Source organism: Empidonax traillii, unplaced genomic scaffold, assembly GCF_003031625.1.
Source record: "Empidonax traillii isolate 1590-97213 ecotype Southwest subspecies unplaced genomic scaffold, ASM303162v1 scaffold83:size2986645, whole genome shotgun sequence".
Lineage (NCBI taxonomy): Eukaryota > Metazoa > Chordata > Aves > Passeriformes > Tyrannidae > Empidonax > Empidonax traillii.
Genome location: NW_020955276.1, coordinates 516,274 through 537,681, shown reverse-complemented (window position 1 = coordinate 537,681; position 21,408 = coordinate 516,274). Strand labels below are relative to the sequence as shown.

Here is a 21,408-nt window from a genome sequence, read left to right as displayed (position 1 = left end):
CAGTGTGCCACAACTGATGATGCAAAAGCATTTTTCTTTATCCCATTGGCACCGGAGACTAGACCACTCTGTTTCTGGCAGTTTGTGGCTGTGTGTCCAGTACATCTGGAACTGACTGCCCCAGGGCTGAAAGCACATCTCTACCTACCTGTCAGTCTTTGACTGATACAGACTGCCTTGGAACAGGGTGAAGTCCTTGAACACCTGCAGTACAGGGATAGGCACCATTGTATGGGGCAACACAGCCATACTGGAATCATCTGAGGAAGGGTAAAAATAATTCAGACCATTTGGAAAGCTGGTTTTGCCATAATAACAAAGTATAAGAGTTCTTGGGACTGAAACAGCAAGAACACCCCTGGGGCTGCAGTCAGTTACATAATAACTGTAACCCCACCAGCTTTCCCTTCCCTAGAAAGGAACATAGCTTGTCTAGGTATTGTGGATTATTGGAGAATGTGTGTGTATGCCAGGTTACAGTCAGCTTGAGAGCCCTTTCTGCTGAATGGCCCTAAAGAAGAATTATTTTGACTGAGGTTCTGAGCAGCAATGGATCAAAGAGAGGATAGTTTGTATGGTAGCCCTTGGGTGCCTATCCAGGTGGGAACAACTGTGAGAAAAGTACTCCACATTTCAGCTGGGGAGCCTTTAGAGTTTTGGAGCTGGAGGTACTGAGGATCTAAGATTTACTGCACTCTGAAAAAGAGATAATAGCAGTGCTTTTGGGGGGGGTAAGCTGCTTCAACGGTTACTGGTACAGCACAACTTCTCTTGCACCGCGATCGTCTGTGCTGCACTGGATATTCTGATTATGCATTTTTCTACAGTTAAATCTAATGAGGAAGAAATGCTTGTCTTATGAGGAAGCTTCTGGTATTTACAGCATCCTAGAGAAAACATTCTGTGGCTTCACCACCCATTATTGTATCATTCTTCATAATAAATGCTTTCTCTTTACTTTTTTGAACTTGACATGCTAAAGTTTCATCTAACACCCTCTCACTCTCGAAAGATGTTGAACAGTTTTTCCATGTTCATAATTGACATACCATGTTAATTCTGAGATTTTTTTATTTATTCTTATCCATCCTCATTTCTGTCCTTTGAGTTGGATTCTAGTTATTTGTCTACCCTTCTCAAAAAAGCCATCTCATAACTTTATCTTCAGAGCTCCTGTGTTCCTTTTACTTTTTTCTCTATTTCCTTTCTAGTTTTTGATGCAGTTGTTTTCTTTTCCATCAACAGTGCAAGATCTTTTGAGTAGCGACGGTTTGAAAACTAAGGATCGCACTTTTGAGTTGTTCGGATTTGTTTTCTTATGTAATGCTCTCGATCAGTCTGGTTCCAGTATATATATACATTTTTGAATGCTGCTGTTTTGGATTGTAGGCCCTTTTTTGCACTATGCAGTCAGTTCTTTTAGTGACCTGGGGGGTTTGGTATTAACAGGATATTTGGCATTTCACTGTGTGTCTCCATTATAAACCCAATTATGAGTAATTTTAAATGCTAAAGAACCAGCACAGATATATGTAATATTCTATTATGATGACCTTTCATTTCAGTGAAAACTGACTGGATCTTTTAGTTTCTTTTCTGTGTTTCCATGAAATATGTATCCACGTGAACCTTCCTATTTACTCCCTTGGAAGTTAGTTTAGAAACATTTTTGGGACCACAGCAAAAACTTCTTGGAAATCTGAGATTAGTTAGATCTTCTTCTTTCACACACTCACAGAGTTGACTTTAAACAATAGGAAGAAAGTCCTCAGTGCAATAACATCCACATTTTCTGAATATGATTTTATCCTCTGCTTTGGGACTTACTTGCCTTCTCAAAATGAAAGAGTTGTTGTCCTGACCTCCTGGAAACTATAGACTATATGCGAGGAAACTACATAAAATTAGTTAAGTTATTCTGTCTTTGTTTCTTTGAAGTATCCAGATCACCTCAAACTCCTTGGAAATCAGCCACTCTTTACAATTGCAAGCTTTGTTTTGTGAGTAGTTTTACTCAAGAGGAAGTGAAATTAGGTTAAAATTTTATTCCTCTGACAGTTGTCTTCTTATTGTCCATGTATGCTTTGCTGTGGCTTGTATTCTGTGCAAGATCCTTGGGCTTCTGTGAGTGTCTGTGATCCCTCTGTGCTCCAAAATACCCAGAGGCTGACTGCACAGGAGAGAGAGCCTGGGGTGCTTGCAGTTACCCATGCGTTAAACATTTCCAATGTCACAGTAAAATAAAGATACTCTTGGGAAAAAATAAAATGAGAAAGCTCACTGAATGTTGACGTTTCCGCTGAAGTGACCTTTTTTCCTGGGCTGGAAAAATAACTAAACCAGCAGTTCAAGCCTCTTGCAGTTGGCCTCGTTTGGATGTGGTGCCCTCTTGTGGGACAGAAGCATGGACGTGAACTGACGAGTCTCATCTCTCTGCTTTGTTGCCTGATCAATAACATCTGTGCCCAGCAGGACTGGGTGGCCATCTCGACTTGCTTTACATTTCTGCTGTGCAGCTAAAATGGCTACAGATGTGGCACAGGCCTTCCTGGCACGGGGGCTGCGATCCCTGTGTTTCCTGTGTTCTGAAGTAATTAACATTTGTCTCAGCATCCTAATGGAACAAGTTCCATGAACCATCATGCAGTTTCTCATGGAAACAAAGTGCCTTACAGTCATTCTACAAAGCTAAGTCTGAGTAATTTAATAAACTGAGTTAAATCTTTCCAAGAGAACTATAATAGACAAATGTTTCAATATCCTCATTGAATAGAAGCAAAGGATTTGGGGTTTTTTTAGAGAAAATATATTGTCTTTAGAAGGGGTAGAATTCCTAGCAAATGTCTGGATATATCCTGGCCTCCATTTTCCTGTCACTAAGAAGAGCCTACTTTTATTTAAGTACTTCTATTGTTTTCTTTTTACATTAACAGTATAGAGCATATAAGTAGCTCTCTAAAAGTTCTTATCTATAGCCAAAATATTTCAGAATAAATTTTTGTTTTGAGTGGAATACACAAGAAAATGCTTTGGAAGTCAGAAGTTGTTGTGGAAAATTTGGAATTAGTTTTTCCTTTCAAGTCATTGTATGTGTGGAGACTGATTACTTAAAAAAAAATTTAGTCTTTAAAAAAAAAACGGTGGGGTGAGATGAAAGGACTTTTAATGTGAGTATCTGAGGTAATATTCTGGAACTGCAGCCCTAAATATGATTATGTAGCAAATGAAACCTCACTTTTCTATTGAGTGTTTAGATGCTGATACCTGAATGGATTAAAAAAAATTGAGTTGCACGGTTCAGTACAGGAGGTAATTTGTCAGTAAACATTCCCTAAGGATTCCTTTTGGAAACTCTGATAATGAGATGTAGCTTAATGCAGACCGTAATGCTTTAAGAATTTTTTAACTAATTACACTTCAACCTCTTCTTTTTTTTTCCCTTTTAAGGTGTGCCTTATTCCTAAATCTGCTCATGGTACAAATCCAGCAAGTGCACAAATGGCAGGGATGAAGATTCAGCCAATTGAAGTGGATAAAAATGGGAGCATTGATATCTCCCATTTAAAAGCAATGGTGAGTATTTATTTAATTTTCAAGGTAGGAACACTCCTTCTCTGAAGGTAATAGTACTGGCAGCTGAATCATATTTTTCTTTGGGAGAAAATAGAGCGATAAGAATGTTTATGTGCTTGGAAATGGTAAGTAATTATTTTTTTAATAATTTTTTTTTTTTTTTGCTCATTCAGGCAATAGCCATGTGGTACTTGTAAGATTTCTTTTAATTTTAGGATCTTTGGTGCAGGAGTTGCTCAAAGAGTCTTTCTACACTCTTTTATAACAGACCCTTTTGGTCCACATCTAGTAGTTGAAATAAAGGAACCATGTTCATGAGTGTGAAGCATTTCAAACTGCAAAGTTCAAGTCCACCTCTGCTGGGGAAGGTGTTGCTAGGCAACCTTTTTTTTTTTTAGATTGGCCGCAGTTCAATCTTGGGATACAAGGGATTAGCAGGACACATTTCCATATTTAAACGAACTTTTATAGTAGTTGTAGAACTGTATGGCTGAAACTAGGGGGAATGGCCATTATATCATGTTACCTCGAAGGCCAGATAGTTCCCTTAGCTTGTCTGGAGGTTCCAGAAGTGAACGTTTTTTTTTTATATATCTGGAGGTTCCAAAAGTGAGTCATTTTTTTATATCCCTCTCTGTGTGTGTGTGTGTGTGTGTGTGTGTATATACCTGCCTTCTTCCCTAATTTAAAATTACTTTGGTTATCTGCTGATAGAGTTGTTTCCCACCTGTAAAACACCTGATGACTTCAGCTGTATTTTTTTGTAAAAATCTTGAGAAGCTTTAGGAGCCTCAGTGACCTTTCTCTCCCTCTCCTGGCCACCAGGTGGACAAGCACAAAGAGAACTTGGCAGCCATCATGATCACATACCCTTCTACCAATGGTGTGTTTGAAGAGGAGATTGGAGATGTGTGTGACCTCATTCACAAACACGGAGGACAGGTTTACTTAGATGGAGCAAATATGAATGCTCAGGTACCAAAAATCTCCTAGACAGATTTATTACAGCTGGGAGTCCTTGGAATAAAAAATAGCACAGCATTACTCAGTTCAGACCATAACACAGGTTCCTCACAAGGTGGCACAGTGCTTGGGGGAGGAGGTGAGGTTTGCAAGAACAGTGATAAAAATTAGATGGTAAAAGTAAGTATTTTATATTTGACTTGCCCTGAAATGTGTTGTAAGGTGTATGAGTTGTTCATTGAAATTGGCTTAGTCTCTGCTTAACCTTTATCAAAGACATTTTTTGCAGACATCATAATTAAGAATTTCCTTAAGCAAAAATTTGTTTGCATCAAGTTCTTTTTTTTTTGATGCATCACGATAAACATAAAAACATACAGTCTTTTTCAACATGCTCTCCTTCAATGCATTTAAATGGCATATGAAGAAAGTTTTGAAACAGAGTAATCCCTTCACAGGTGGGTCTGTGTCGTCCTGGAGACTACGGCTCTGATGTCTCTCACTTAAATCTTCACAAAACCTTTTGCATTCCCCATGGAGGAGGAGGGCCTGGAATGGGACCAATTGGAGTGTGGGTATCTGTATATTAATAGCCTTACCTTAAAGAAGTATGTATATACAAGCCTTAGTGAGTCTTGGTTGGCGGTTCACTTCAGTACACAGCTGTGAGTGGAAGAGAGATACTGTTGTTTGTAAACTTCTGTCCTTCTCCAGCATAGTCACATGCTGACCTCATGAATAGCGATGTTCATTTGTGTTCTCAAACCCTGACTTCCATGTTGGCCTTTTAGTGTGCATGGTAGAGCTCCCTCACCAGTCCATTTCCTGAGTAAACGCAGAGATGATCTGTGGAATTTGAGGGCTGATACTGTATGTAGTGCAGAACGCAGAAGTGGAACATGAGCTATGTGAATCTATTCTGTAGAACATTCATATTTCCTTAAAATAATCTTGTTTCAAGAAAATAATTTTTATTTGGATAGCTCCATGAATATCTTGTGATAGGTAAAACTGAGTGCCATCCTCTGTTGGCAACAGTTATGTTAATAAACTTTGTTGAAGACATGGACCAGACTTCCTGGAGGACTGTGTTTGGAAGCAAGGTGAAGAGAAAATACTGCTGAAACTGTTCAGATATGGTAACGTAGGAACACTCATTTAAGTTCTATAATCAATGTTTTTGTTTTAGGAAGAAACATTTGGCTCCCTACTTGCCTACCCACCCTGTCATCAAAATACAGCCGGATAAGGATGCATGTTCTTTGGGTACTGTCAGTGCTGCACCTTGGGGTTCCAGTGCTATATTGCCAATTTCCTGGGTGTATATCAAGGTGTGTAGACTTTTATAAGGAGTTTCAGCTGAGGTTCTGTTTCTATTTCAAATGCCACTGGAACCACATGAACAGGTTTAAGAGCAACTCATCATAAGATGTTTGCACAGACTGAAATGCAGGAGACTACAGCATGGTTACTGATTATTTACATCCATCAAAACTCCTTAGGACAATGGAACTGCCTATTGCCATCTTCAGTCATGGGAAAGGAGTTAGGACAAATGCTCTATGTCCAGCCTGGTTAACTCTTTTACCTCTTGTCTGTAATAATTTTTGAGACAAGTGGACACCAGGCAGAAAATAGCAATCAGGCTTGCCCTCCCACTTTTTCTGACATGGAAGTTTTCATGTTGAAAAGCTACTTGGTAATTACTGTTCTTCCAAGAATATTTCTGTTTATTTACTGCAGCTTTGTTATACTTGACATGTATGTAACTTTCCAATATCCTGAATTCCAGAGGATTTTACTGAAGTTTAAAACTGAACTTAGTTTTAGGTTTGACTTTGGATGTGAAACAGCATGGTCATGATGTCTATATTTGTTAATCCCTTGTAATTTAGGGATTAGTCAGCAAATATTTGGTTGCAGATATGTAAGTATTTAGCCAAGAGAGATGAGTGTAGATTCAAATTCTGTTTGAGAGAAGGTGTGCTGGGACTCTAAGCAATATTTAAAGCTTTCAGTGACAGAAGGAACTGGGGAACAGTGAGCACAGAGGCAGTGTCATTCAGGGCACTCTGTCACCAGTTTCATACTCTAACCATGGAAACTTTCTCTGCTGAGGAAACCAGCTCTCCCAGAATTCAAAATGCGCAAATATGAGCTGACGCAACTTACCTGGTGGCTTTTCAGCTGTGGGTAAAAATCACTTGTGACTGTAAGCTGGTTCCCATTACAGAATATTTAAACTGTAGTAAATTTTTAAGGGAAGATGTTTCTTCACACGGCAAAATGCCATCTATTTACACTGTAACATCTGAAGAGGTTACCTTGAAGGCTTTTTTGGCTTTCTCCTTTGTCACCTTAACTTTTAAGTGCAATGTTAAGAAATTCAATCATATCTCAGTTCCAGCATTGTCCTTTTTTTGTGATTTAACAGAGGAAATAAGTGCATATGTATTCATTTGGCTCTGGTCTTTTTTCATACACAGTATCATCTGTGACATGACACTAGCAAGGAGAGTTTGAGTTGCTGGGATAATCTGTACAGACAGCACACATAGCTTTTTGGACAGCCCTCTAGACACTCTTTCCCATGGAAGGTCACAGGCAGCCTGTGCCTTATGACATTATTGAGTTCTCACTTTTTTTTCTATTCACTTCAAAGCTTCACAGTTTGAGGAAAGGATATCAAGCTTAACCTCTTACGCAGTAAACACTCTCATAAGCTATTGTATACCAAAGGTGCTCTCAGTTAATACCCAGAGCTTTCCTGTGAGTGTCGTGTGGAAAAGTATAATTGCAGAGTGACTGCCTTAAACTAGCCAGATGCATCGAGGTGCTGTTTTCTATCATGCTTGTCAGTGCAAGAGCACGCTTAGCTTGCTTGGGAGTGGTTTTAGATCTGTTTCTTCATGTTATTCCTCTTTCAGACAATGGGAGCAAAGGGTCTGAAGCATGCTTCTGAGATTGCTATACTGAATGCAAACTACATGGCAAAGAGACTAGAGAAGCACTACAAAATCCTTTTCAGAGGAGCAAAAGGCAAGTATTAGGCAACTTTTTTCTTCTACAAAGTTGACTTTTTCTTTTTTGCCTCATGTAGAAGTTGACTTGCAGTATGGTTCTTTTTTAATGCTATGTGACAGCTGCATCTCAACTTCTCTTGATGTTGTTCACATGAAGAGAAATAACCTGCCACACTTCTTTCGTGGACATACTGCAATGAAACTGAGACACTTGGAAGTAGTAGGAAAAAATGCCTGCTTGTAATTAGATGAAATGATGACAAAAGATGGAGTAAACCATCAGATTATTCTCCTTTAAATATTATGGCAGACTAATGAACAGTAGGAAAAGGAGAAGCAATCAAGTTGAAACCCAAATCCCCTATAACCAATGGCACTACAGTTTAAGAACTGGAAGCAATTTTTGGACCTGCACTTTCCCTTGCACACTTTCTCTAAAATAATATTTCACCACATTTCCCTCATTTCAGCTCCTAGTTCATTTCCGTGATATGGGACAGAATCCCCTTGGCAATGCAAGGCACTTTAGCTACATTCTGGTTCCCTGTAATGGCTCTCCAGTCTTGCAGCAGGACAGAAGTAATGAATAAGAGGTGAAACAATTGTCTGTAAAGCAGAGTAACTTTCATAGCATGTTATTTTGCTTCTTCAAGCTCAAGAACATTGAGGAACATTTGAGTACAATATGTATGTTCTTTAAAATATGGCTTATATTTAATGGTGTACATGTTGGCTCAGTCTGCAGACTGCACTTCAACAGAAATTATTTCCTCACAGAAGTGAATGAAGTTGCAAATTTTGAAGGATTCAGCAGTGAAATGAATCAGGGTTCTCCAGGATCATGGATATAAATTTAGATAACTTTTGACTTTAGCCTTTTCTTGTAACACAATATTTTAACTTTGCTCTGGCATAAGATAAAACTGTATATAAGATAAAACACCCAAATGGCATTGGGTCATTGACAAATCCAGTTGTTTTTCAGAGTACTTGCAAGTTGTAGGAGCTACTTTGACTGCTCATTCCTGGTTCTGATCTTGTAAATCAGGCCTCTACTTAATGCGACATGGGCCCCAAAGAGCCAGTCTTCACATAACGAATTGTGTATCTCTTACCTGGTAATTTCTCAGGTTTGAGTTTTTGCCCAAGTGGATAGATTTGAATTTGTCTTTTTGCCATGTTCTCCACAAAAACCAACCAGAGCAGACTTGGTAGATGGCAGTGTTCTCCTAATAAGTAAACATAGTGTATACTTTTTTTGATTTACAGGTTATGTAGCCCATGAATTCATTTTGGATACAAGACCTTTCAAAAAAACAGCAAACATTGAAGCTGTAGATCTTGCTAAGAGGCTTCAGGATTATGGTAAGTCAAATGTCTACTTGTTAAAATAGCAGATGTAAGTGAAGATTTTCTATATCTCTTCTAAAGGGAGACAGAAACATTCTAGTTCTGTGCTTACAGACAGTGAATCTGCGCAGTCATTTCAGGCCACCTCATCTTCTTCAAGGGCTTGGAGAGAATTTTTTGTCAACTGAGTTGTAGTAGCTACTTACGACTCTGCTGCTGCCTCACAGTTTTGTAAACTGCCCCTTCAGTTACTGATTACATGACTCTGAACCATTTGGAGCAAGTGGGTTGGAGCCATGATAAGAATGGAATCTTAATAAGATTCCAAGAAAATGAAAACAGAATATTAAGAAAAAAATAAAGAAATACTGTTGAAGAAGGATAATAGGATTTAATATAGGATTCCATCCTGATAATAGTTTTGTGCAGTTTTGTACACATGCTCTAAAGAATCTGATAGTGGATGCTCTTTGGCTTCCAGACAAGAGGACCCATTGAACTGCTTGACCCTGTGGAACTGTGCTTCTAATGAATATGCATGAAAGCTGTTAAAACTCTAACCAGTAATACCCCTTCAGTTAAATAATCCAAAGCCTAGCTGTGATACTAAAAAAACTACCCTTCCTGCTCTTTGAAAGTGGGCTTCAAATAGCATGCACCACTTTAAATAGACTTTCCAGGAGGTACAGAGCTACCAGGGATAAGTATAGTAAAGTTCCATCCTCTGCAGCCAAAAGTGTCACAAAACTGTACTTACAGGGCAGGCAGGTAATCTTGAGAAACCACCTTTTCTTTTACCTGGTTTGCCAGTGGAGAAACCTATACCTGTCTCATGTGGCCATTCAGCCTGTCCTAAGGAAGAACACCTCTACCGAAGTGAGCAGTAACACAAATAACCCGAGAAAGATGCAATATACTTTGGGCTGAACAGTAACAAAGCAAAAAAGAGCAGATTGTAAAAGTATTTCATTAAATCAGTGTGTAACTCTATTGTAAATAATACAGTGGTGTTACCCTTCAATGTTAAAAACTAAGATACTTAAAAGTCTGTCTTATCTCTACAGTACACTGCCAGCACTACCCAGGAGTTCTGTCCTGTAAAGATTATTGCACAGAAAGGGCTGAATTTGTGAATCAATTGATAGCTAATTATCTAATATATATTATACATATCTTATCTCATAAGCTATTGTCAGTGACTGATTTCTTCTACTGTCATCAGGTTTTCATGCTCCAACCATGTCCTGGCCAGTGGCAGGGACACTTATGATTGAACCAACAGAGTCTGAAGACAAAGGAGAACTAGACAGATTTTGTGATGCAATGATCAGTATTCGGCAAGAAATTGCTGAAATAGAGGCAGGCAGGATGGACCCCCAAATTAACCCACTAAAGGTAAGATGGCATGAGAGCAAGTTGCCAGCATCAGCTTAACCCTTGAGACTTCCCTGAGACTACATAAGCCTGCTTCCTGGTCTTTCAGTACTCTCAAAAACAACTTTGTGCAACAGAGAGCACAAGAATTTTTAGAAACCTTCAACTTTTTCAAAATTTGAATTTTGACTTTTTCAAGTTAGAAGTATGGCCTTTACTGACAGAGCAGAGAAAGTCCAGCATGTGATCTGTATTTCAAGGCCACCTCAAAGCAATGAAGGAAAGATGCTTATTTATCTGCGTTAAGAGAGGAAGTGGAAAGACCTTAACATTAAGAATAAAATAAAGATTGAATTAATCATTTTAGCAGCAGCAGCACAGAACTGCTGTTGGCTCAAGTTCTGTTCAAGTATTGCAATGCTGTACTGACTTTTAGATACTGAGGGGACTTCGTGAATAGCCAGAAGTATATTCAAACTTTGGAAAGTATCTTCAGGCAAACTGAAAAAAACTCCAAATACCGACTTGCCTCCTGGTTTAGACCTGCCTTTTGTCCTGCAGAAAAACAGAGTTCTCAAGAGACTCTTAAGACAGCAGTTATTTACATGTAGTAATGTGAACTTGAAAGAGGGTTCACACTGATATATTAAGTAATTTTGTGTCATAAATGTGTCTTCTTCCTTGTAGATGTCACCACATACTCTGAACTGTGTCACTTCTTCCAAGTGGGATCGTCCCTATTCCAGAGAAATGGCAGCATTCCCACTGGTGAGTAAATAATGGGAACCTAGTGTTGTGGTAATACATAAATATGCTTTGTGCTCTGTAGTTTTTGGTCAGTTGGAGATGAAGTAATGTGGTAAAAATAAAAACTCGAGAGCAGTTTTTGCAGTTGCTCAGGTTTTATGTGTGTGTGAGCTCTGCCACAATTCCATTAGTTTTGTTTTTAAAGACAAGGAAAGAAGATCTCAAAAAGAAAGTCTCTACACATCAAGTGCAAACTTGGATTTTTAAATCTTAGCACTTAAACAATGGGCATTTATTCCTATTGGAAAGAGCCTGTTGAGTTATGACATACTGCAGCAGGGGCTCCCAGAACTGTGTACCATGTGCTGACATTCAAAGCTCTGCTCAGAAGAACTTGACAAGATGCCCCATGGTCGGCATGGGGCAAGCCACACCCATGCAGCCCTGCTACAAATAAGGGTCACATTGAAGCAAGACTCATCAGACTTCTTAATTGCTACCAGGGTTATAACAGGTAAACATGTAACTAGCCCTTCTCATCTGAAACTGAATGGCAACTATTTTATTGCTACTATTGTTTCAAAGAGTAGGAATTCAACTGCACTTTAAAGGTGCAGTTGCCACTGTGCTTTATATATTGTATTGTAACTATATACTGAACAGCACAGTAGTCTCCTCCACTTTTCCTTGGTTCCTGTCTGTAAGCCAGTTATTCAAAGGATAATAAAGTTTTCTTTTATCCCATGGAAACTTTTTTTCTGCAAGCATTTCTTAAGAGGACATGGCTTCCCTTATTTTTTTAAATCTAAACATTCTAACATGCCTGCCACCTCTATTAAATATGCTTGTTAATTTTGAGGGCCTGCAAATAGCTGTGAAAAATTACTTTAAAAATCCACTTTTCCTGCATTTGTAATTCTTAAAACTTCTAATTTTCTTGGTAGAAAAATTAAGATTGGTTGGTTTTTTTTAATCTCTCTTAGCCATTTGTGAAGCCTGAAAGCAAGTTTTGGCCCACAATTGCTCGCATTGATGATATATATGGGGATCAACATCTGGTTTGTACCTGCCCACCAATGGAAGCCTATGAATCTCCATTTTCTGAACAGAAGAGAGCATCTTCTTAAGACTGCTTCCAGCTGCCTGCATTTCTGACTCCATCAGGATGGCCTTTTCCTGATTTCCTGGGGATATGTATACTGTGTATATTTTGGATAATCACCATGTTTGTTAATTGAATCACTGCGCAGTTCAAATGTAAATACAATCAGTATGTTAGGAGTAAACAAAATGTGACTGTTTCTCAGCAGTTGATGTTGAAGTTACCTTGATTCAGCCTTTTGTCTGTTTAGTGCTAAAGTTTTAACAATTAATATCCAATTTGCAAAGTGGCATGGAAGATAGGGTTTTAAAAGTAGAAAAGATGCAGATACATAGGGCAATACTAATGAACATTAACTGCAGCAGTAATTGTTTACATTTTGTAAAAAAATGATGAAGTAGGTTTTTAATTTACTTCACGTATTACTACTAGCATTGCAAGTGTTAGTATTTCATACTGATTTTTTTATCTACCAGTATTAGTAGTCTAATAAAACTAGTAAGAATTTTAAGTGTTGTCATGTTTTGGATGTGAACTTTTCAGCTGGATTTGTCCAGCAGAGCAATATGAAATTATGAAGCTTAAGTTCTTATTTGTAAGAATTGCCACAGCAGTAACAGCTTCTACACAAAGGAAAACAGAAAGATTATTATTGCAACAAATCAGAGATTATTATTTCAACAAATCTCTGATTTTTTCAATGGTCTAGAATGATCCATTTTACCAAGCAGTAACAAACATAATATTTTTCTGTATCACATCAATTTTTCCGTGTAGTTCCATGTAGTCCTTTCTTATTCTGGAGAAGGCATGAAAGATCTTGTTAAACAGCCTGTAAACTGCTTAGTATGACAGATCTTGGGTAACACAAAGCAGGAATTTTGGTAGATGAGGAAACAGATACTGGGATAACATTTGGACTGTGGAAAGGAAGGCACAGTTTTGCACCTTACAACCATGCACTACTCAACCTCTTCTTGAAGGTCCACATGCATTCACGCCTGGGAACTCTTTCTGAAGTGACACAAACGAAGCTCGTGTTCACAGCACTGCTGAAAGTGCTGTGCTTTTGTGTCCTTTACAGTGAAAGTTTGGGGACTGCAACTTATGCATTACCTACCTACCCTATGACTTTAATTAGACAAAGACTGCAGATGACAAGAAGGTTTAGGAAGATAAGGCCAGATACCAGTTTTGATATGAAAAGCTGCACCTACATCCTACACCACCTCAATACATAGTGAAGAAAATCAGAATTTTATACCCAAAAATTTACTACTGAAAAGGGCGTCTTTCCGTATATACTGATATAGCACTAAGGACATAAAAAATCATGAAAAAAACACTGCAAACTTGTAATGTGAGGAAAGGACAGTCTTTCTCTGTTGCCAGTCTAACTACACAGTTTTGTCAAGCTACTTCAGTATTTGCTAAAAGCAGTTTCATGTTGCTCGATTACGCCTGCCATTGGAAAAGATATACGAAAAACTTGGTTTACATATTTTTGTATCAAGCAGATGATAACTTCCCATTGTTGACCTCAAACTGACAAATTTATCTCATCAATTAATTGGTAAAAACTATCAAATGGAAAACAAAGCACTAAAATATTTCACAACACTTCAACTAAAAAGTGACAAGCCACAAGTCTGATGTGCTTACTGCACAGATGCCATGGCTTTGACAAATAAAATTGCATCTGTTTTCCCCAGCAAACACTGAGCTCTACCTGTAGCACTGCTGTGGTTACAAGCGGTCAGTGTAACCTCAAAGCCAACAGTGGGAATCTGCTTTATCACCACAGCTCCCAGCTGCACAGAGCTGGCTCTGGCAGCAAGTGCTGGCTCCCTCTGACTCCGTTACACGAGCAGAGCACTAAAAAGCTCCCACTGCTACAGAGTGTGAGTGAGTCCCTGGATATCAACGTCAGGTTGGTTTTTGGTTTGGGGTTGTTTTTGTGCTTTTTTACTTTGTTTTTTTAATTAAGTGTTCTTTTCATTGAGTTGAATATAAAGCCTCATGTTTGAAAAATAAGAAGGCTACCTAAAGAAAGTGTTTTGTAATCTGAAAAATAAATTCTGTAGAAACCTTATGACTTAATTAAGTGGATAATAGTAAAAGCAAAATTAGCAACTTTTCTGAATCATAAAATATTTAATAGGGTATATTTTTGGGAGGGATATATTGTATATAAAATTTCAGATCACAATATGAAGCGATTTGAACCTTCTCCAAGCTAGCACTGCCTTTAATGCCGTGTAGATGTACTGCCACTAATACAAGACCTACTAAAAGCATACAGTTTAACTAATACAGAAGTGGCTTTTTTATATGAACTATTTTTTACACAACTAGAGTGTCTTGAATACTCTCTTTTAAGTGCAAAAAACACAGATCACTTTACACTAATGCAGCAACAATGCATTCATATTGTTCTCATTAGTCATTAGTAGTCAACTTGCATAAGATACAAGAAAAGCACAATGAAGCTCACAAAAATAGACTAAAAATCAGCCTGTTCTTGCAAAAAAATACAGCATAATAGAAGAAAAAGACAAAAAAGGGATTATGCACACCACAGAATTTGCTGTTATTTAATCCAAATGGTTTAAGTGCTGATTCTGTTTCTTTTTTCTGGGTTTTTTTTTTGGGGAGGGGGTTGTGGGTTTTTCTTTTGGTTTGGGTTTTGTTACTGGATTGGTTTTTTTGTAAATCAAACCACATGGACCAGGCACAACTAAGATTTAGGAGGCAGTGTGTAGCTAAAACATCACTAACTTTTTTTTTATCCCCAACATTGTTTAACACAATTTATTTTCCTCTGTCCTGAGGTAGTTACAAAAAAACAAATCATAAATTAAGCATCAGCTAGGCCAGTAAGAGCTGATGCTTTCCTTTTTCTTTTTTTTTTTTCTTTAAAAACTATCTGTTAACTGGCCAAAACTACCGCTGATGTTAAAAGATAGCTGAGAATTAAGAGTTCTCACAACACGAGAAAATGGCTATGAGGGGAAGAGGGTTAGCTGCTTCAAAATGTGACAATGTATTGAGTCCCATCAGCGTGGCTGGTCTGCTGCTGTATTTCCCATGTTTATTCTCCTTTACTGTCTATAGTCACTGGGAGAAGTACAGAAGGATCTGAGCACATCATCGTCCTTTACTGTAACCAGGAAAGAACTGGTCCAGCAGTGTCTGCAGGATCTTGTTGGGGACCATGGTGTAGCCCTTTCCCAGGTCATAGCGGCAGGCAGGGCAGGTGAAGACTTCAGCTCTGAAGGAGCGCTGTAAACAACTCTAAGACATACAAAGACAGAGAAATTAATTGTGAGAATTTTGTTTTAGACCAACAGTTTAACCAGCAGAAACTGAGGAATCGCTATTAACAAAAATCTGCTGTACTACCAGAAAAAGAGAAGTCATTGCCAAGCCCTTTGTGCCTGACTCTGCCTCTGTGACTAACGTTTCACAGCAAAGGAACTATTCTCTGTCCCGGGATGTGAAACACTGAGTTCAGGAGGAATTAAAACAAATCACAACTGAGGTTCCCCTTCATTTCCAAAAGTGCCTTCCCATAATTCACAGCTGATTTTCAGCTTCCTTACAGCTTGCTTCACAGATTGCTACAGTTTTCCAGACTTTTATTTCAAGAGGAAGGTGAATATAGAAGGTATACTGTTTATGTAAAAATCTCCATCTACCTCATCAGAACAGTTTCAGCTAAGCCTTACAGATATATGTAGGATAATACAATCTTTAACACATTAGCATCTGTGCTGTCATCCTTACTTACTGCTGACTGCTGACAGCCCGAGCATGTGAGCCGAGTATCAGTAATTTATCAGACAGATCTGTGCCCAAACACCAATAGCAGCTTACTATCAAACTATTCCTTACAACTATAACTGGATGTTGTATTGTATTCATGAATATTTACTGATATGTTCAAATGCTGTGCTTTGTTGCTATGTAGCTTTTTGTTCTTTTTTTTTTCCCCACGGTTTTCCGATTTCCATAATCCTAAATTTTAATTCCTTCAAAATACTTCTTATGTTTTTTAAGGAGACATAATCATTCCATGTGTGCAGGCCATGCATAACAACACCATGATTTTTACTGGAGTGATACATACCTTCTTGAATAGCAAACCTGCATTATCAAATACTGTACTAAGATGATAACAGTCTGAGTTCTTTCAGGCTCTCAGGTAGAAATACTAGGTATGGCAGGTACCATTCAAATATGCACAATTCAGCAATCATTATGTACGCACCAGTGCTACAAAAACTAGTGCAAATTTGACTCCAAACTCCTTACATCATATCCAACTGAGCAAGATTTTAAGACACATGAGTAACGAATTGACTTCTGTGGCCTTCCTACCAAACATAACCAATGCCAAGAATAACAAGATAATTTTCTCTGAATAAATCCACATAATTTGCCTGTATTAACCCTGCATCCTTTCACAACCTTTAGTAAGAGAGTTATACAATTATAAAATTTGGTTTTATTCCTTAACTATGTAAAATTAAATTATTGATACTGTGCCAACATCTAACCGCTGGGCCAAACCAAATCCTAGTGTGCTCCACTGATCGCAAGAAGCGTGACAGTAATGGTAAACCTCACTCATTATGTCTATCAGGAACTATGTGAAACAGACTTCCACTGTTTATTACAAAGAATAAAGTCTACATAGGAAACACTGAATGGAAACTTGTTGCATGTTTTTGCTCAGAATGTTAGGCTGCTATTACTGTTTCTCTAAAAAGCATATGGCTTTGGTGACTGGTGTCTCAGAGCCAAGAAAACAGCCCAGAGCAAGGCAGAGTTTTATTCTTACTTTACAGACGTTGTGGAGGCACTCTGTTGTCACCGGCTGGTAAACCAGCTCCTGGCAGCAGACACACATAAAGGATTGTTCCAGTTTCTTCAGAAAATTCTAATGTAGGGCAAAGGAATAAAAGAGACAAACTCCATTACAGTTCTCGTAAATGCCACTTCTTACATAAAGATGATGAACTTTCAGAAGTTCTTAGGTCCTTTATGAGCACAGTTTTCTGAAAGTAATCAGGAATTGGGTCTTTAATGGCCTAATTTCCCTGCTTTTTTAAAAATGGAAGATTCATATAATCATAAAATGGTTTGGACTGGAAGGGACCTTAAACGACACCTATTCCAACCCCTCCACTAGACGAGGTTGCTCAGGGTACCACCCAGCCTGGTCTTCAAAACGTCCAGGGATGGGGGACCCACAACTTCTCTGGGCAACCTGTCATAAAATTATTTTCTGCCTAAATAAAAAGTAGTGACTAGAATCATCTTTCTTCACATCTCATTTCTGACATCAGCATAACATAAAAATACATTTGTCATTTCAGAGAAAGCACAAGTCTCGTCAAAAATGAAAAAAAAATGAAAAGCTACTTTTAACTTCAAAATGTTTTTTCAGCAAGAAAATATCTCTATTATGCAGGCATAAACTGATAAATAGCAAATGGCACATGTGAGGCTTCTTTTCTTGAAATATAAGCATGAGTAATGTTCTGCTAAATACAGTCTGTATTTAGCAAAAGTTCATCAACCAAATTACGTTTTAAGAGGGACTGAAGGTTTCTCCCAATAGTATAAATAAAAGGTAAACATTAGAAATTATTCATGCAATAAACATACTGGTCCTTCCTTAAGAGAAGCAAGTACTTCATCCCACAGTTTCTGGTTCATACAGTCTTCTCTAATCAGCCATTGTTGCTCTTGAGTCAGCTGGAAAGCTTCTCCTTTCCCTCCATCTCCCATCCTCATGGCTTTGGGTGTATTCGCAGGTTCCTCTATACCTGCTTAAGACGATGACCATGAGATGCAGTAACAACACAGTGTTAGTCTGAACTAATAAAAGGGGAAGACAAAACTGTTTCTAGAAGGAAACATGGATTAACATGGATTACATTCATGAAATGCGGCAAGCAAATTCCTACTGCAGCTCATACTGTTCAGCATTGTTTGGACTTGCAGCACAGTGGCACAGAAGAATGTTCGTTTCTCTACAGAGCTTAAGAGAAAAAAACACAGTAAGAGCAGTAAAAAGCATAAGACCCCTACACTACTACTTAATTACAGAGGGTGTGGTTATCCATTTACATTAGAATTCCAAACAACTTCACACTTTCATTAAGACTTCATGGCTTAGTAGTAACTACAGGACAGACTTTGCTGATGAATGCTAAAAAAGTAAAAAGAAATACCATCATCAATTGTCCTTTTCTGGTTTCCATTACTTTGGTTGGTTGTCTCCTGTTTCACTGTTTGCTTTTTAACCTTATCTTTCTTCTCCTTACTAGCCATGGCTTCCAAATAACCTTCTGGATACTAAAATTAAAAAGCAGAGATTTAAAACAAAAACTGCTGGCATACAGAAATAACCAAATACCAAAAAGATTAATTTTTAAAAGACTTTAAAGTCCTATGACTATATAGTGAAATAATTACCAAATAATTTTAGAACCCTGTATGATGGAGAGAACATTTAAATTAGTATCTATCATTAACAAAGTGTACTCAAGTCAAAGAATCTAATCCAGACTCAACTGCATTAAGCAGAACCCTATGTTCGTATCTATGTCCTTACAAGTATACAAATCAGTTAGGCAAAGCTGAAGATGATGGTATGCTATTAAGATAGGCCACTGCCTTGCTGAAAATAGATGTTAATTCTTTCCATCTTTCATCGATTCTGCAATGTCCAAATCTTCATGGGTCAGCCTATTTCAGCCTAAAATATACAATTTCCACAAACTTCTCAGTCAAATGAAGAGAAAAATTCATAAAGATGCATAGGTTTTTTGGTCCCCTCAGACAGACTCTAGTCACTTGTCAAAATTTGTTCCAGCCTAAGGATGGCAAAATTGGATTCAAATTCTGATTTTCCAATTCATACATGCAAAGAAATTTGCAGTTAAGGCAGGAAGTTTTATCCGCAGTTCTTTCTGCTGTGTCACTACTACAGGATTCTTTCAGTCTGCAGATAACCTCTAATGGGTTTAAGTATTAAAACCTTCCACAGTGAAGTACAAGGCAAAAAGAAGGGGCTTTAATTTAGCTGATTTCTACTTCTGGAATTTGTTTACTGGAACTAAGAATAAAAACTCTGTGAGTCCTGATACAAACCTGCACACTCAGACCCAGTTTCTTTGACCGTTCCATTCCCTCTGAAGTCCAAGGTGCGGGCTCAACATCATCCCTCCTCAGAAGATAGCGCCAAACTAAAAATCCACACTTTCCGATTTCTGGCCAATATTTCACCACCTAAAGAACAATATAAAATCACTACCATTATTTTATCAACAAGCCAGAGACATCCATATTGTCGTACCTAAATTGTTAAAGCAGAAATGACAAGACTGATTAACACATTACTATTATACAGCAGTTCTTCCCTCAGGTAGCAAATTTTTGTATATTTGGTAAATATGGTGCTCTTAAAAGGCACATTCTTTTATTTCAGACACTAAGAAGTCATTAAAAGGCTAGGATATAGTCAGAAGGAACGAGGAAATAATGAAATAATCTGATTTCCAGGGAATAATATAAAGTAGTTTACATATTCAACTTCATATATCGTATTAGAGATCATGTTCCATTATCACTGCTCTAAATAATTTCATTCGGTTCTATGCAGAATAAGCTAGAGCTAAAAAGCTATAGTGAAGAAAAAAGAACTATTTCTTTTAAGTAACAATGAAAAATTTGCGGTCTAACACATATGAGACTATTTAGAACAGCTGAAGAAGGATTTTATGTTGTAGAAATCAGAATACCTTGTAAATGCCATCATATCTGTTGCCTTCCTCTGGGGCATATTTGCTGATTCTCCGTCCTTTTGAACTGCGCACTACTCTGACTGGCTTACCAGCTCTCCAGTTCTTTGACTCTGCTCCATTTTTGTCATCCAGTGGGGCATCACAGTTAAGGGCCAATGCCCTAGAAAGACATTTAAAATCTTCATAAACAAGACTGCAGCACACAATAGAGTTTTGAGAGCGAATGTAATTAAGTCATATCCATTTCCCTTGTCTAATTATGCTTTATTGAGCAGTACAGAACTTTGCAGAATACTCTTTAACAACTGCAGAACTGATGGAAGCAATGAGATCCCAGCTACAATGTATGGTGAGGAAAAAAGATAGAAACTCAAAATATTTTGCTGTCAAGATTCAGATGAAAACTCATCTGAAACTGCTAAATGAAACAAACCAATCCTTTTAGACTTCACTTTCAAAAATAATCCCTTCCTAAATAGCACTGAGAAAGTTAAAATTTTAACAAAAGGCAAACTTCCTCTACTGCTATTTCCCATCAACAGATTTTAAAGCTTTTTAAGCGTACACAAAAGTAGGGAGCATGATGAAAAACACTTCAGAGAAAGAAAAGTACACAGTAACCATTCAAAAAGCTCTAAGTACCATAAACCTCTCACATAATACATACAGTGCCTCAGAGAAAGACTTAGAATCATAGTAGGCAACTGAAGGACAAGCAAACTCCTTTATACATGAAGAGCCCTTTCTGGAAACCTGGAGCAAGACTGTAAGAATACCTACTAAACCAAGCTGCCACAGAGAACAGTATTGATACTACCACAGCCTGATTCAAAGGGATTGAAAACCCTTCAGAACCAGCCTCAATACAAACGATGGATCTGAGAACAGACAAAATAATATGGTTTATAAGCAGACATGGTACAAGTATAGAAACCACATTGCAGAGAAAAGTAAGAGACAGGCACACTATGCCAATATTAAAAATGTTTCTCCTATAAAAACAAAACTTTAAAAAAAGGAAAAATATCTGGACAAGTAAAACCAACACCAGTTCAACTATACGGAATCATTATAATTTTCAGTATCAAAGTGCTTGAAAACTTGTATCAAAATCAGTAAATGAGAGCAGCATCTTGTTATAGTCTGTGTGCACTAATACCTGCAAAGCTAAGCAGCAAGTTTTGACAGTGAATTTCTCATTTGTTAAGAGCAGAGAAATGCTGACACTAAGGAGTCCAGTTTCCCAAAACAAATTTGCTCTATTCACTAAATATGCTTATAAACCAATTGCTTAAACCTCATCTTCCTTCTCTCTTTGTTCTTTGTTCACACCATGTGACCTGTCTCCCTCCCTCCCTTTTCTCCCTCCTTCCCTTTCTCAGTAGGCAAGGCAGGTTTTTTCTCTCTCTCCTCTAAGCACCACTGAAAGCTTGAAAGAATCCCTCTCCAGTCTCCTTGA

The 21,408-nt window shown here is 37.9% G+C and overlaps 2 protein-coding genes across 4 annotated transcripts in view; one reads left to right on the top strand and one right to left on the bottom strand.

Moving 5' to 3' along the window:
• The window catches only part of GLDC (glycine decarboxylase), a 43,901-nt gene extending 30,128 nt beyond the window's left edge, over positions 1 to 13,773 (top strand). The window contains exons 17-25 of the mRNA XM_027881061.1: positions 3,448 to 3,573; positions 4,399 to 4,548; positions 4,995 to 5,107; positions 5,726 to 5,867; positions 7,464 to 7,575; positions 8,829 to 8,924; positions 10,132 to 10,304; positions 10,971 to 11,051; positions 12,014 to 13,773. Coding sequence (XP_027736862.1) covers positions 3,448 to 3,573; positions 4,399 to 4,548; positions 4,995 to 5,107; positions 5,726 to 5,867; positions 7,464 to 7,575; positions 8,829 to 8,924; positions 10,132 to 10,304; positions 10,971 to 11,051; positions 12,014 to 12,157 — 1,137 coding nt within the window. The 3' untranslated portion in view covers positions 12,158 to 13,773. The remainder of the gene's footprint in view (positions 1 to 3,447; positions 3,574 to 4,398; positions 4,549 to 4,994; positions 5,108 to 5,725; positions 5,868 to 7,463; positions 7,576 to 8,828; positions 8,925 to 10,131; positions 10,305 to 10,970; positions 11,052 to 12,013) is intronic.
• Positions 13,774 to 14,266: 493 nt separating this feature from the next.
• The window catches only part of UHRF2 (ubiquitin like with PHD and ring finger domains 2), a 78,305-nt gene continuing 71,163 nt past the window's right edge, over positions 14,267 to 21,408 (bottom strand). The window contains exons 11-16 of one of the 3 annotated variants that reach the window (XM_027881058.1): positions 19,947 to 20,109; positions 19,297 to 19,434; positions 18,375 to 18,498; positions 17,806 to 17,969; positions 16,976 to 17,074; positions 14,267 to 15,426 (exon numbers count right to left, since the gene is read on the bottom strand). In XM_027881058.1, coding sequence (XP_027736859.1) covers positions 15,280 to 15,426; positions 16,976 to 17,074; positions 17,806 to 17,969; positions 18,375 to 18,498; positions 19,297 to 19,434; positions 19,947 to 20,109 — 835 coding nt within the window. In that variant the 3' untranslated portion in view covers positions 14,267 to 15,279. Of the gene's footprint in view, positions 15,427 to 16,975; positions 17,075 to 17,805; positions 17,970 to 18,085; positions 18,182 to 18,374; positions 18,499 to 19,296; positions 19,435 to 19,946; positions 20,110 to 21,408 lie in introns of those variants that run through there. The other 2 variants (XM_027881059.1, XM_027881060.1) reach the window with 2 other exon arrangements.